The 17431-nt window shown below is 36.5% G+C and overlaps 1 protein-coding gene across 1 annotated transcript in view; it reads left to right on the forward strand.

The window, feature by feature from the left end:
- Positions 1 to 17431, forward strand: part of LOC139942896 (uncharacterized) — a 60102-nt gene that overhangs the window by 18288 nt on the left and 24383 nt on the right. The window contains exons 5-15 of the mRNA XM_071939704.1: positions 939 to 1010; positions 1723 to 1791; positions 3321 to 3389; positions 4041 to 4106; positions 9092 to 9175; positions 10582 to 10653; positions 11983 to 12060; positions 14386 to 14529; positions 15788 to 15856; positions 16432 to 16506; positions 16717 to 16788. Of these exons, the coding sequence (XP_071795805.1) occupies positions 939 to 1010; positions 1723 to 1791; positions 3321 to 3389; positions 4041 to 4106; positions 9092 to 9175; positions 10582 to 10653; positions 11983 to 12060; positions 14386 to 14529; positions 15788 to 15856; positions 16432 to 16506; positions 16717 to 16788 (870 nt within the window). The remainder of the gene's footprint in view (positions 1 to 938; positions 1011 to 1722; positions 1792 to 3320; positions 3390 to 4040; positions 4107 to 9091; positions 9176 to 10581; positions 10654 to 11982; positions 12061 to 14385; positions 14530 to 15787; positions 15857 to 16431; positions 16507 to 16716; positions 16789 to 17431) is intronic.

A 17431-nucleotide genomic window follows, 5' to 3' on the forward strand; every position in this document is an offset into this window, starting at 1 on the left:
CTGTGCAAGCGATTAGCCCATCCCACCGGTCCTGGATAGACTGGCCGCTGGGGCCGAGCGAAATGATCTGCCTGTTTGCCTGAATGATTCAATGAGGGCGCCGTTCTAGTTTGAGATTGTCAAAAATACATTTTCGCGAATATCCATTGCGCAAGCGCTAACTGTTAAATTGGCTGCATGCTAATCTAGCTGGCGATCAAACTTGATTGCTAGGTAGACCAGCATGCACCTCATTCACGCCTAATGCACGCGTTCCAAGTATCTGTGTGAGGTCTATGGACATCCTTAAATTACGCATGCAGTCACGCGCACGTTCTAACTCACAAAAGAAAAAAAAAAAAAAAAAAAAAACTTTTGTTCATCGATCTCCAGCTTTTGCCTCAAGAAGGGCGTTGATAGAGAGTGTGACGTCATATGAAGGGGGTATTTGGCACATCTGAATTATAGCCGAGTGTTTAAGCATCGATTTAAAGTTTAGCTGGTTAAGTCATCGGAGTGTGTGTGTTAGAATCGCGGTCGTGACACTTGTGTCCTTGAGCAATACATTTTACCATGATTGCTTCCCTTCACCCAGGGGTATAAATGGAAACCCGCGAGGGTAAAGGTTGATATTGTACATGAGAAGGCCTCTGGAGCGTTACTGTTGCCCAAGTTGAATACTCCCAAGGGAGCTGTAAAGCGCAATGAGAAGGTTATTGTGTTATGCGCTGTATACAAATTTGTTATTGTTTTGTTATTTTAAGCGAACATATAATATATCCATCATTTGCCTCGGGGGGGGGGTGGGAGGGGGGGGGCTGATAGAGAGTGTGACGTCATATGTAGGGATAATTGGCAGTTTTTAAACCTGATAAGCGAACAAATGGGCCTCCATCAGCAGACACGTTGACCTGTCATATGTCCGACGCAGTAACCATTTTGTTCCACTTTTCCCCCAGATTCTTCGAAAGAAACAAGTTGGAAGTAATTCGAAAGGATACATTTAGAAACTGCAATGACCTAGTTCTAGTGTAAGAACTATTAGTTTTAATGTTTTCAATATACAACTCATTTCTCCCTTGTATTAAACTGTCTGTTTGTGAAGTTAATCTTTAAGTTCATATTAACGCTGCTTCGACCAGCCAGTGCAGTTTCCGTGTCACTTTTATAGTAACGTAATGTTTGCGGTACAAGTTTTTAAGATTCAGTGTCTTAGTTGTTAAAGACAGTGGACAATATTGGTAAGTGTCAAAGACCAGTCTTCTCACTTGGTGTACCTAAAAAAAAAATCTTGAAATAACAAACCTGTGAAATTGCGAGATAATAATGAAAGAAAAACACCCTGGTCACATGAAGTTGTGTGCTTTCAGATGCTTGATTTCGTGACCTCAAATTATAAATCTGAGGTCTCGAAATCAATTTCGTGGAAAATTACTTATTTTTCGAAAACTACGTCACTGCAGAGGGAGCCGTTTCTCACAATGTGTTATACTATCAACCTCTCCCCATTTCTCGTTACCATGTGAGGTTTTATGCTATCATTATTTTGAGTAAATAATACATGATCTTTGCTCTGTACAATGTTTAGTCCTGGTGCCATTTATGAGTAACTGAAAACACCAGTGAAACGTTTCACCTTATACTAATGACAGAAGTGCGTAAAAAAAAATAAAAAAAATAATTACTGCGTCATAGACATTTGACACCCCTTAACAGTTTTAACTATGTTGTTTTTATTCTAAGGGTGCTTTCTTCAAACAAGATATGTCAAATCGAGCCCGGTGGTCTTACTGTGTCTGATTCAACCGAAATGTAAGTCCCAAATGTAAATACTAAAGATGCATACTTAAAATATTTGTGGGTGTGGCAGCCCCGCCAAAAATTACTGTCGAAGTTTAGAATATTTCCTGTCCAGTGTCCACACTATCCGATATTTATTAAGTTAAAAACAACTGTGCATAATGTGTAAGTCTTACTGACTTATATAAACCATGAATGTCAACACACAATGCCCACTAACTCACTGTCAGTAAGCCAACTATCACCAACTATTACAAGGCCGATGTTTATAAATAACCTTTATATCTTCCGCTAGACGAAGCCAGCAATATCTCGTTTTAGAAAAAAAATAATATGGAATAGTATTAGTATATTCAATGAATTGGCTCTTCGATAATACCACATTGGATGATTGGTTTTAATTAGTCGTTATTTGGACGTATATGATCATTTACCAAGTTAAAGGTACACACAAATTGAAAATATTAAAGTCTTTGAACAAAATCATTAACACTGATTTGTATCAGTGGTTGATAATGTTCCCTGTGGCCATTGGGGGAACCCCCTACCCTGAAAAAAAAAATGAAAAAAAGTAGGTAACTAAATACAAAAAACAACAACTACAAACAGACACAAATTTTAATTGTTTCATAATGAAATACTTATACAGTAAAATAACTGCGTTTATTAAACAGTACACCAACTCAGAGTAAAAAGGACTGTAAGACAAGGCAGATTAGTGGAAAACTAACCTTTTTTGTTTGTAATTTTAGTCAAATTTTAGATATTGTTTAACTTAAGAGGGTTAACATTATTATTATTTGTTGTTTTATGCAAGTCGACAGACACACAAGGCCTGAAAGCCAATTCAAGGTGTGGGCTATATACCCTTATTTTTTTCAAGGGGCCGTTGCCACCTACTCCTAGGGCTGAAACAGGGTTAGCCCTTTTACAGTTCATACGGATGTAGGCTTGGGTATCATCAATCCGAAGCCTGGCCGGTAGAGCAGAAAACACTCCCCCCCCCCCAATTTTACGTAGCAAGTGTCACGATCGGGTTTTCAAACACCAGATATTGAATCAAGTGCTCTGAACCGCTCGGCCATGACACGCCGAATTGACTTGAAACATACTAGTGAATGGATTTATACAGCGGCAGTGTTTTACATAGACACAAATTGTTTTTGAAACCATCTCTTGGTATCGGCTCATGTATCATGCATAGCTCGTTTGTTTGAAGTACGTTTTCAAGAAACACTGAGGTAGCACGAGCCACAACTCTAGCCAAAACATTGGTTTCGTATTGATATACATTATTTTCATAAATAAATAAATGTTGGATTGTTGTTGTTGTTTTTTGTATTTATTTACTTACTTTTTTAGGCGTGGGGGTTCCCCCAAGGGCCGCAGGGTTTTATGGGTGTTAATGGGTTTTGTTCAAATATGTTAAGTTTTTTCAATTTGTGTGTACCTTTAACTTAGTCAATGGTCCTAGAAGTCCAAATAACGAATGTTTTGTATGATTCAAGTTTGACACGTTTTATTTGTTCTTCCTTTGGCAGATTTCTGAACGACAACCCAGGTGTAAAGCTAAGTCCCGCCACGTTTGGTGGTAGACGTTTTAAATCGATGTAATGCAAAACAACACCTTGATTTGTAAATAAATAAAACTACTACGAAAAGTTTGTCCCGTCAAGAATGAAGCCTGTTAAGAAGAAAATAAATGTATTTAAAAGCTCCCGAGATAAGAAATTCAGATTTTACTTATAATTTTGTTTAGTCACAAAACATGTTATGTTTCTAAACTCGTTCGTGTGTGATTTTGCATTATATAGCACCGGCAACACATTCATTTTAATGAAAAAAAATAAAAAAATCTCATTGTTCTAATTTGGTTTATGCTCCACATTTATAGTTAAATAAAAACTGCACAAATTCAAAAAGATTTTTAACATTCAATAAAAATGTTGATCTGTAAGGTAAACGATCTGCCGCAATGTACCACCAATGGGCCGAAGATAATAAATGGGCAGAGGGATTGTTGAATGGCGTTAGTTTTACACTGGCAGTGCAAGGAATTTCAAGTTAATAAAACACACGCACTCACTTAAGGAACCAATCCCCATGCCAAGCTCCGGACTTGGATTGTGATCAGGGTCAACAGAGGAGAAATGCATGACAGATACAACTGAGAAAACTTGACACCCATTGATTGAAAAGTCACTGTCTTGGTCTCATTTGTATTAGCAATGTATTGATGTAAATCTTAACATTTCTTCCAGACAATTCAACAGCAATCATTTGACAAGTATAGAGAGCTACACACTTGGAGGCTTTCAGTATTCTGTGTGAGTGGTTTAGTACAGTGTTGAAGTTAAGGGAGTAAACGAATGGTGAGGTAGTCCCAAGTTTTATTGTTGATTCTTGTGTATTGGGTGGTTGTTTATGACATATCCAAAATGGGACAAGAGTTTCAACCCAGAATTTACCTAATTTGCATATTTAAATTAGGTGGTAATAATCAAACTTTAAAGTAAATTTTCACTAAAACTATCCATTATCAGGACAAGCATTGTAATAGAGGTGAATATAAACCTGACCTCGGGAATCTAAAAAAACATATTTGTCTACTCGAATGACTCTTTCCGAACAACTAGGTCAAAGGTCAAGGGGTGAAACATACGTTAAATTGGTTTTCTCCACTTAAATGCATCATTACATGGCGTACCATTACAGAGAAATTAATATTGAAAGAATTATTTGTCCCAATTGACCTCTATTGATGACATTCAATAAAATCAAATAAATTAATAATCAAATTCATCCGATTGAATCTTGGTGCCAATGCCTTCTAGTCATTTTCCATGCGAGTAGGTGCAAATTTAAACAAACAATTTTTTATTGCACAAACATCATGATATCATTATGCCTAGTTTTCATTAATCCTCTGGGGCTGGATTGATGTGCATTTTCTGCAAATATACCCTGTGTATGAGTGATACTTTGAACCATCATCTGTCCATGTGTACATGGCAAAAGTTGAAGAACAGACGTTTGACACACTATATGGATGCGATGCCTGATGATGATATGTCTTAAAAATAGTGATTCTTTTCAAATGAATTGTCGTTTTCTAGGTACTCAATGATTGCTGTCTTGGCCATACAATCATTTAGCTTATCACTTTATTGTAGTTACTCAGCTTTTCTGTGCATAATCAGGCATCGTCAGCAGCAACCTTGTCCGCTGTGCCTCGTCCACCCCCATCCATGTGATTTACCACGATGCTTTCGACATTTAGATCAGTTGCCTCCCCTGTTGGTGCCTCCCCCGTTGGTGTCACTCTCAAGTTGTTGCCCAACAGTTGTATCCACCCCCGGTTGCATCAACACTGTTGACTACCCGCCAAAGCGTCCATCGTTGTTGCCTCCCCAGTTGTTGCCTCCCCTGTTGTTGCCTCCCCTGTCGTTGCCTCCCCAGTTGTTGCTTCCCGTGTTGTTGCCTCCCCTGTCGTTGCCTCCCCAGCTTTTGCGTCCCCAGTTGTTGCCTCCCAGTTGTTGCCTCCCATGTTGTTGCCTCCCTAGTTGTTGTCTCCCTTGTTGTTGCCTCCCCAGTTGATGCCTCCCCTCGTTATTGCCTCCCCTGTTGTAGTCTCCCCAGTTGTTGCCTCACCAGTTGTTATCTTCCCCAGATGTTGTCTTCCTTGTTGTTAGCTCCCATGTTGTTGCCTACCCAGTTGCTTCCTCCCCAAACCCATTGTTGCCTCCCCAGTTGTTGCCTGGGCAGTTGTTGCCTCCCCAGTTGTTGCCTCCCCTGTTTCTGCCTCCTCAGTTGTTGCCTCCCCTGTTGTTGCCTCCCCGCTGGTGCCACGTTCCTGCCTCTAATCCGGTTGTTGCCTCATTAAACTTCTTTCAAGCATTGTTAATTACCTGTTGGTATTCCTCTTGTATGGACCGCCATTGTCTTACACTGAGAGAAAAGGAGAAAGAAAATATTCCAAAGGAGATCAAGAGAAGCTATCGCTCCAAGGAGTTACCAGAGAAGTCATTGCTCCCAGCAGAAGCTACGAGAGAAGCTATCGCTCCCAGAAGCTACCAGGGAAGCTATGGATCACAGAAGCTACCAGAGAAACCATCGCTCCCAGATAAGCTATCGCTCGAACAAGCTACCAGAGAAGCTATCGCTCCCAGAATCTACCTGAGAAGCTATCGCTCCCAGTAGCTACCAGAGAAGCTTTCACTCCCAGAAGCTACCAGAGAAGCTCTCGCTCCCAGAAGCTACCAGAAAAGTTATCACCCCAGAAGCTACCAGAGAAGCTCTCGCTCCCAGAAGCTACAAGAAAAGCTCTCGCTCCCAGAAGCTACCGGAGAAGCTCTCGCTCGCCGAAGCTACCAGAGAAGCTCTCGCTCGCCGAAGCTACCAGAGAAGCTCTCGCTCCCAGAAGCTACAAGAAAAGCTCTCGCTCCCAGAAGCTACCAGAGAAGCTATCGCTCCCAGAAGCTACCAGAGAAGCTATCGCTCTCAGAAGATGCCAGAGAAGTTATCACTCCCAGAAAGCTATCAGAGAAGCTACCACTCCCAGTCGCTACCATAGAAGCTATCACTACAAGAAGCTACCAGATAAGCTATCACTCCCAGAAACTACCAGAGAAGCTATCGCTCCCAGAAGCTGCCAGAGAAGCTATCGGTCACAGAAGCTACCAGAACAGTTATCGCTCACAGAAGCTATCAGAACAGCTATCGCTCCCAGAAGCTACCAGAGAAGCTATCGCTCCCAGAAGCTAACAGAGAAGCCATCGCTCTGGCGTTTTGCTACAGACCCTTTGAATAGCGGAGCTTCATTATAGAACAGACAAAGCCCTTTCCCATACAACTTGTTGGTGAGCTCCATGAAACCAAACATAAAATGCAATAACATTGGCAAACTTCTGGTACACTCCTGTCAGTCTCCGCTTTCCTGAGTACAAATGCGGATACTAATAAACTGCGATGAGACAAAGCAAGCTTTGCTGTTAAAGCCCAGCACACCATTTGTTTTGTCTTTTTACGTATTGTTGAAACATTGACCCCTGACCTACCTGTAGAGAGGTCATTTGAATGTATTTTATTTCATTTGGGTGTCATTTTTTAAGATTGTTTGGGACAGGGTGGATTATTTTAAACCAACAAATACATTCATTATTATTTTCAATGTGATGTTATGAAATGTAATAATGCATTTGAGTGGAGAAAACCGATTTAATGTATGTTTGACCCTCTTGACATTTGACCTAGTGGTTTAGAAAGGGTCATTCGAGTATACAAATACGTTTTTTTGGATTCTCGGGGTCAGGTTTCTATTCACCTCTAACACAATGTTTGTCCTGAAAATGAATAGTTTTAGAGATAATTGACCATAAAGTTACCGCCTAGTTTAAATATGCAAATTAGGTCACTTCCGGGTTGAAACTCTTGTCCCATTTTGGATATGTCATCAATAACCACCCAATAAACAAGAAACAACAATAAAACAAGCGTTTGCAATTTGTTTGACTCAACATGAAAACAATTCTCAATCTAGTCCTCTATAGTGTGCTTTAATTTTAAGCCACAAAAGGCCTTGTATTAACACTTTCTACATTTTTTTTTTTTTTTAAGTTAGTAGTTCATTGTAACTAACAATGCAACGAAACAAACATTAAGTTATCCTAAGGACAGACTGAAACTCTATGAAATTAACTATCGAGAACTGAATTCAAACAATGTTCGGAATAACCGATTTTCGGTTAACTGTACATCATCATAATAAGCAGCCACGCTGACCTTTTTAAAATTGCCCTGTAATTTGGGGCGGTTTTAGTAATCACCTTTCGCCGTAAGACTCATTTTTCGCAGTGCAATTGCTAGTTTACAAAGAGACTATTCAGAACAGTCCATACGCTCTGTTTTGGCTATAGACGATGTGACCTCTGACGTCACTCGAAAAACATAACATGATTCACTCGCATACCGCCGGGCAAAACATTTGTGTTTTGGCAGCCAGCTAGAAAGTGTATGCAATCTCACCGTGACCACGCGTCTTTTTGCATGGCGAAACGTGACGTATACAGTGTTTTGTCAACAGAGGGCGGTTGAATGTAAACACAGGTCACATCGTCTATACTTACCTCAAAATTTTGCGCTGACGATCACCATTTCCGTTTTACTGTGCAAGCGCTGGTTTTCTTCGCTAGATGTGAAAGGCGTGAGATATTTTCTTCCACGGTAAAACAAAAATCCCCTGGTGTCTTACAACCAGGGCCCAATTTCATAGAGCTGCTTAACGGTAAGCAGATTTGTTTGTTTAACATAGAGAAACAAATTGCTTAAGCGTAAACCTGTTTCACGAGCGGTTGCTAGCTTATGCACGTAAGCAAACTGCGCGCGCAACATTTAAGATCGTTTGCTTAAGCCAAAAAGAAGAAGGTTCTGACATAATGGCGGGTGAAATAAATGCAGTGGCGATAACAAAATCATAACATTCTGTGTGTGATATGTATTGTTTGTAATGGTTAAAAGTGCCCCTTGAAAGGTTTACACACTAACTTAAGAGTAAACAAGAAGGAGATACATTGTAAAAAAATTCTGAAAAATTTTAGACACTCGTTTACTTCGATTCACCTACCGCACACCCACGCAAAATACACACAGCTGCGCCGCCACACTAACAACGTATTGCAATGATGTTGCACAATGCGCTGTGCTTAAACAGGGTGTTAAGCTAAACAAAAAAATAAAAAAAGGGAGGGGGGCTTTAATGACCCTTTTTGCTTGCTTACCGCTTTAAGCAAACAACATTGCTTAAGCAAGGCTGAGAAATGAAAACAATTGCTAGGTGCGCCCGTTTAGCACAAAATCGACCGTTGCGCAGCTCTATGAAATTGGGCACATGGTGAGCAACCAGGTGTACTGGCCCGGCTTCAAGACGTTCCCTTTAGGTCCATTGTTGTTCAGTCCACAACCAGGGCTCCCTTCCTTGAACCAAACAATAGACACACCTTCCCTTGGATTCTCAATAGTAATTAATCCTTTTAATTGCCCATTATACTCACCAGGAAGTATGACCAGGGAGATGGCTCAGGCCATTTCGCTTCCATAACTTTATACCAACAGCTCGAGACCGGACACGAAACGGGTCTGATGGAAGAAACTGCCAGGTGGAATAGACATTACGAGCTTATCAATTGTTTGCATGTGCATAGGCTGTAATTTCCCGATAACCCGCGACGTACGTTACATGTTAGCGAGTAAACCATAACAATGAAACATGGCAATAGTCTACTTTATTTTGTACGTATTTATCGATCAATTGTAGAATGCTCCGCAACAACAATTTACAGGAACTTCCAGACGGATTGTTTTCAGATAAGACAGACTCAGAACGAACTGTATCAGATATGTGAGTATTATGTTTTGCTTCTCCGAAAGTAGTTTAAAAAAAGTGTTATGTTGTTGTTTAAACCGTATTTTGTTTTATTTTATTTGTTTGCTTTGTTTACTGCTAGTTCTTCTAATCATAGTTACTAAAACTTTGTATACGTTTCGTTCTTTCTTTTTCAAAAAGGCATATTTTCGATGAGCCTGAAATGGAACATGCTTTTATAATAAGTACTAAAAGGGTCAACGAAAAGCCACATTAAAATTTATTAACCATTCTAACAAGCAAGTTATGTCTTAACTGATCTTATGACGACACCTCTACGATAGTTTAAATTAATCAGTCTTCGAAATCGTACTGTTTCGTATGGAGTTTATCTTAACATCTTTATCAAGGCTAAGGTTGATTCCCTAAAAAGTGACTTGCTATGTAGCCCATTCGTATCTTCTTTAATTGGTTGTTGCTGAATAACCATGACTTAAGTAATGACTGATCATAACGCAAGAGCCCTATACTGAGGGAAGAAAAGTGTAGCGACGAGTTCTTAAACGGCCGTTTAAAACCGGCAGGGTCGTTGCCGTTTGATAAAGGCCCGAGCCGAAGGCGAGGGCATTTTTCGCACGGCAACTGCAATGTTTTAAACGGCCGTTTAAGAACGTGTAACTACTCTTTTATTCCCATTCATAAATGCCCTTTTGTTAAAAAACGTTAAACAAATACAATTATAGACACTTTGACAATTGAAAATTCGAAGTTTGAAATAATTGTTTTTCAAAAACTTTGTGAAGAATTTGTTTGATGCGCGTGGGTTGTGTGTATATGAATTGCGTGACTGATGAGTTGAAGAGAGTTGATGAGTTGATGAGACTGAAGAGAGTGACTGATGAGTTTTAAGAAGTTTACAAGATGACCCTAATCTCCTCTGATAATGAGCCTCTGCAGCTTGTTGATCGAAGGTACGATGGTGATGAACCCCCATTACTGAACTTTTTTTTTGGGGGGGCTTTGTAATTCAACAAAACAATAGCAATTAACTGGAAGGTATAACGTTTTTACTTGTTGCGTATACAACGTAAAACAAATACAACAGACCGTGGCTCGTTTATTATGCGGAAGTCGATAGTTTGTTACGTCGGTTTTCATGTTGCTTGTGTGCGACGTGATTTAAACACAATTTTACAATTCCAGTAACAGTTTTATTCCTGCGTCGTAAAGTTTTACTGCGGGGTTATGGGCTTAATCACAAGTGGATACTACTAAGTTCTTATCAAACACATACTTAGTAGAGTACGTTCTTAAAGTAAGTTATATATTTTTTTACACTTTATAGCTTCGATTATGTTCTTTAACCTTCTGTTTCGCCTTTTTGCCATTTTGTTCTAGCAATATAAATCATAACAAGTTGCCATGTTATTATGTGTTTACAGTGATCTTGCTAACAATCAAATTCGAAAGGTGTCTCCATCAACTTTCAAAGGTTTAAAAGAAGGCCTTATTTTGTAAGTAAACAAATACTATGTTTTGTTAATGTACATGATTCTATATGTGGGGGCATGGTTTGCTTGTGCGTAAAGCGCTCGCCTCTCACCAAGGTGACCCCGGTTCGATACTCGGCCAAGACCATTATGTGAGTTGAGTTGTGCGTTGGTTCTCTGCTGTGCCACGAGGTTTTTCCAGACCATTCGGTGACAATTTGACAGTTAATTCATGTTCCATAATATTAACTTTTAACATCAATTTGGGGAGCAGTGTCGAAACTTGGGTAAAAGTTCAGAGTGGTTTTGTGGGTGCAAACTTTTTGTTGAGGTCCTATTTCCTGAACGAGCCCTTTTTTTAGAGCTCATGTTTTGACATGTTTTATTTGTCTGATAATCTAGCATGATGAGTGTAACAACAAACACGTCGTCTGCATTAAACTGACAATTCTAGTACAGCAAAACGTATTTCACAATTCTGACTAATGTGTATAATTCTCATCAAAAAAGAAATCGAACTTATCTAGGGTCTTTCATCACAGCACACCACTCTGATAGACCTAAACTAGGCTGTGTTAAATAACAACAGTCTCCTGGCGATTACTAGAGCAAGCTATAGTCGAAACGTTGAGACCGACTCAAGAACTGACTCTGCGGTAGTACCGTTAATTACGATCCTATAAGCGAAAGTAGTAGTGACAGCCAATTTACTATACCTTCTGCCCGGGTAGTAGTTAAAAAACAGGAAAGTTCTTTTCAGAACTGAGAAGTCTCCCGAATATCCGATAAATCTACTCCGCGGTAGTATAAAAAAGAGAGACGGTTATGTAAGAACAAACTCTACCTGGGAAGTACATACACACATGGTGTTACCGCAAACTAAATATTTATTGAAATAATTTATTGTCTGTTTGTGTACTATACATCACATATATGGTCATGCATTCCAGGCGCATCAACTCGACCCTGGTGCATCCACTGATCCCTGCTTTGGTTGCTTAGATAACTACCAAGGCTTTGAAATCACATTATATTAAAACATTGACCTACATTATTGATCGTATCTTGCTGGTTATTTGTTCTAGACTATGTTCAGGCTCCACATTTTGTAACATCTTAACTATGGTAATGTTCCTTATAAAAGTAATTTTTTAAAAATTGGCAAGAGCTCAGACTACATGAATAGTACCCAAGTGGCAACTTACCTTTAGCTAATAGCGACTGGGAAGATAAATTTCCGAAAATAGGCAAATATTATTTCATTTCAAAGTCCCGATAAAGTAACCAATGAACGTCGCTGAACGACTGACGTTATTTCCAAACTTGCCTCATGTTTCATTTTTTGCTTTTCAGATCTTTAGCTTCAAACAAGCTGAATGATGAGTCACTACCGAATGATTTATTGGTCAACTTTACGCTTAAAGGTTTGATGTAAGTAGTCAGTAATTATTCATGTTAAGCGTGGCGGTACCTTTTTTTATTTTTAGCTGTTCCGACATTTCAGTCGGAACAGCTATTGTAATCGTCGAGATTTTTATTTTTAGCTGTTCCGACATTTCAGTCGGAACAGCTATTTTAATCGTGGAGATTTTTTTTTTTTATCATTAGCTGTTCCGAACATAGTTGGAACAGCTATTGTAATCGTCGAGATTTAAAATTGTTATTATTAGCTGTTCCGAACTTTAGTCGGAACAGCTACTGTAATCGTCGATATTTATTTATTTATTTATATATATATATATATATATATTTTTTTTTTTTTATTATTATTTATTTCCTCAAAATCGTATTGACTTAACAACTTGACTTTTCAAATTATTAAAATGTCAAATTACAATTATCAGAATGAGACAAATCATATACCAAATTAAAGATTATGGCCTAACTTAAATTTGAGATTTATTTAGATTAAAATTCTTAATTAATTATTCACGTGACAGCCGTGTTTTTTTCATTTTCAGCTAATGGCGGAAACTAGGTAACATAATTATGCAAATTTGACGGCTTTCCGCCATTTGGATGTTGGAGGACTTGAGTGTTTATGGAACCCATAACCGTTGAAATCAATTCTCCTGCAATTTTTGTCCAGGTCAAGCCAGTATTTCTGATAGATTGACTGGACTATAAGTTACATACCATCTTGTACCTTATGAAATTTATTAGTACGACAAACACAATTTTGAGACTGTGACGTCATCAGATGTCAAATTACGCTAATTAGAAGCCTTAATGAGTTTTTCTTTGCAACACTATATCTCAAGAAGTATACAGCCGATTTCAAATTTGTTTCCAGTAATAGACTCGTGACCCCGATTTGACCTGAACTTCCGGGTCAACCGGAACTGCACAACCAATGTTCAAACTTTTTTCAGTTATAGACTCCTTGGGCATGCAAAATCGAGCTTGCGTTACCGTGACCCAGTATACACCTTCACTTCCGGATCAACCGGAACTAGGACCATATCTCAAGAACTACACAACCGATTTTTGAACTTGGGTTAAATTCAATCAAAATAATTACCATTACGCCGTGTTGACCTTTAATTCTGGTTTTAAAGCTTCTTTCGATTTAGTATCACATACAAGACCAGGTTATCCCATGTCGTAAAGTCATAATGCGTATGTTTTATTGTAGCATAGAAAACGTTTATTTACAAACATCCGGAACAGCTTTGTGATTGTTGACAATCACATTAGATCTAGTAATTTATTTATTATTTATTACATGTTTTGGTCAATGTATAATTTTAAACCGACGTGAAATCCAGCTGCCGGGCACTGAACAATTGATTTAAACAAGTCAAAACGTTATTGATAGACTTTTGGCAAAGCAACAGTGATCCGAAAGATAGGACAGCAAAAGTTTGAAGTCACTTTGGACGGCATAGTTTGTTAATGACTGGCATCAAAACTAGACATATGATTATGGCATCGGGAAGACTGTGGATGCCGCGCTTGAGTTAAAACACAGGTCAAAAAAGTCCAAAATCGATAATTTTATAAAAATTTGCTATAAACTGAAAAATAAACTATACTGTTAACTCATGTTGATATGCCAAACCTTCGTAATTAACAGTTAATTACCTTGTACTTAAATTTGAAAAAGAAACCCGTAAAAGCACGGTTTTCTTGAAAAGTGCATAATTGACTATATCGAAATTGTTGCACCGTCTATACCAATTGGCATTATTGTTTCAACAACTTTGTTTTCATAGGTAAATATACCCAGGAATGTTTTTATTAAAATAGTAATTCATATAACACCTTAATGTTTGGTAATTTTGAGGTCAAATTATCAAATAAACTGAAAGTTTTGACATTTTAGATTTTTCACCAAATGTTACCCCAAGTTTTAGATATATCCATAAATTATCACAATGACATGCTAAGCCTATAAATGACATTAAGATTTAGTATTTTGTTTTTTGCACACATGTGAAGTATAATTAAATCTAACAGTGTGATTTTATCAAAAGGTGCACATCTTAAGCATATCAAAGTTGTTTGCACGCCCTATCCCAACACTGTAATTTGTATGGTTGGCCACACCATTGTGGACAATGGAATTAAACGCCACTTATTGATTGATCGAATGAATAATTGATTTTATGATTGTTTATTGATTGATCAATTAATATGTCAAACCTGTGACAGACATAGCGCATTATAAGTTTCCTATAATATTATTATTATTATTATTATTATTATTTCTGAAGTGTTTCCCCGCAATGTGCTGTTTTGTTTTGTTTCATACAGTGATCTATCAATGAATGAGCTGACAAAATTTCCAAGAGAACTTCTACGTACACAAAACCAGCTCTGGCACCTTTACCTCCAACGCAACCACATCACTGCTCTAGACGAAACCATGTTCAAAGGACTTCACTCTCTTGATTCACTGTAAGTTTTGTTTTCAATTTATTTGTTGTGTGTCCAAATTAGGGTGGTTAATGTTCACTTATTTTATTGGACCTGGTTTGACTTTCTTAAAAGCTTTAATGTTACTGACAAATAATGTGTTTGAAGTTGTGTTATACTGTGCAAACACTTACATTGTGACAATAAATAGTAACCATGTTTTACACATTAAGGGGTGTCTCACTTCCTATAATATGAAAAACCTTTATCATTATATGCTTAGTTCTTACGGTTTGGCATATACATTTTATAATAATAATAATAATAATAATAATAATAATAATAATAATAATAATAATAATAATAATAATAATAATAATAATAATAATAATAATAATAATAATAATAATAATAATAATAATAATAATAATAATAATAATAATAATAATAATAATAATAATAATAATAATAATAATAATAATATTAATAATAATAATAATAATAATAATAATAATAATAATAATAATAATAATAATAATAATAATAATAATAATAATAATAATAATAATAATAATAATAATAATAATAATAATAATAATAATAATAATAATAATAATAATAATAATAATAATAATAATAATAATAATAATAATAATAATAATAATAATAATAATAATAATAATAATAATAATAATATTATTAATATTAATAATAATAATAATAATAATAATAATAATAATAATAATAATAATAATAATAATAATAATAATAATAATAATAATAATAATAATAATAATAATAATAATAATACTAATACTAATACTAACACTAACACTAACACTAACACTAACACTAACACTAACACTAACACTAACACTAACACTAACACTAACACTAACACTAACACTAACACTAACACTAACACTAACACTAACACTAACACTAACACTAACACTAACACTAACACTAACACTAACACTAACACTAACACTAACACTAATACTAATACTAATACTAATACTAATACTAATACTAATACTAATACTAATACTAATACTAATACTAATACTAATACTAATACTAATACTAATACTAATACTAATACTAATACTAATACTAATACTAATACTAATAATAATACTAATACTAATACTAATACTAATAATAATACTAATAATAATAATAATAATAATAATAATAATAATAATAATAATAATAATAATAATAAAGCGCCTAATGCAAAAGCCTCTAAGCGCATATTAACCAGATTAGTCATACACAACTCTGGATTTTCTTGCAGATACATCTATCAAAATCCGATAACGCAGATGGCAGACTTTCAATTTTTTGAGACAAACCTAGAACTTCTGTAAGTAAATAAACTCAAAGTTCAATAATTATAATTTTGCAATAATTTTTAGTAATGTTTTGCAATATTTTAGTAATGTTGGATTGACACCATTAACCATGACATTCTTGCAAAAAGATTAAATGGCTGCTTCGGAATTCGGAGCAAAGTCTACGACTGTCTGAATTATTTTATGCGTGGAAGAACACAAAGGGTGTCAATTTGGTCATTTTTGTCCAGGCGGCAGACTCTCCAATTTGGATTGCCACTAGGTTTTATTTTGGGACCTGTTTTTTTCTTTACATGGATCCACTCGAAGAAACGAGGGCCGGGTAGTCTCAGGATTAAGATGTAAGCTGAAAACAATAAATATTAAAATGCATGGACCCGTCCAGGTAGAGTGACAACCGTAATATACAACCATTTTGTTCACGATCACAGAGAACACAAAATCCATGGACAATGAGGACCCCCAAAAAACAGACGTCAGATCGGTAGGACGATAATTAGAAGGGCACAGTTAGAAGTTAATGACATAATTATGTGAATATTCTGCACACAGTAATGTATTTGTTGCTTTTCTCTCCCCTTTCTAGTCTTATGTTTCAGTGTAATTTATCAGAAGTTGGAATGAGACCGTTTGCTACGAAAGGAGACACCATGAAGCAAATGTGAGTTAAATGTTTGTAATAAAATTATTCCGTTCAACATTATTTGTGTTGACTCATACATATTTCATTTGAGTAATCACTTTTCACTATGATTGTTGCTTGTTTCTGTGTTCATTGTGTCTTGATCCATTTTCCTATGCCATCCTATTTCGAAAGATATTGATCTTCGTAACGGCTTATTATTTGTATTTGTGTTAATTGACTGATTAGATTGATGCACGGAAATCCAATTGAACATATTTCCAACACCGTATGGCGTGATTTGAGACATGACTGTTACGTGTAAGTACATTAACATACGGTAAGCAAAAGTTAACCTAACTGTCCGGATTTGAACAAATAAAAGGAAAATCGCTGAAACAAACATATTTAATAGTATTATGATGAGAGCAGGGTAAAATAAAATCAAATCTCTTACTTTACGTTCAATTGTTATATATCGCCTCATTTTACTTGTTATTAGATTATTTTAGAAATGGATTTAACAAAAAAGTTGCATGACAGTAAAAGTGTATAATTGTATTGTTACAAGAAAGTCGACTCACCAACGTTTAGCGAGGTGTCAACCGTATAATTGGCCGCAACATTCTTAAGTTTACCCCGTTCTTAGTACATTTTTACAGTTATTTTGGTTTTATTTATATTTTTGATATATATATATCAAATAATAAACCACAAGGGAAACTGACTGGGTACATTTTTAAATGATTGTTTAGGATTGAACAAAGAAAAATTGACTAGAGCGGGATTTGAACCAACGACCTCCGGTTTAACGTGCCGGCGCTCTACCAACTGAGCTATCTAGCCCTCTGTTGGTGGTCTCCCAATTTTGTCAATATCTTTGTTCGGGAGTGCCTGTCAGAAGCCATTAAACCGCAAACTGCCGTGTAGCCAGGGATCACACCCGGGTAACGATACAACCTGG

This window comes from Asterias amurensis, chromosome 10, assembly GCF_032118995.1.
Source record: "Asterias amurensis chromosome 10, ASM3211899v1".
Taxonomy (NCBI): domain Eukaryota; kingdom Metazoa; phylum Echinodermata; class Asteroidea; order Forcipulatida; family Asteriidae; genus Asterias; species Asterias amurensis.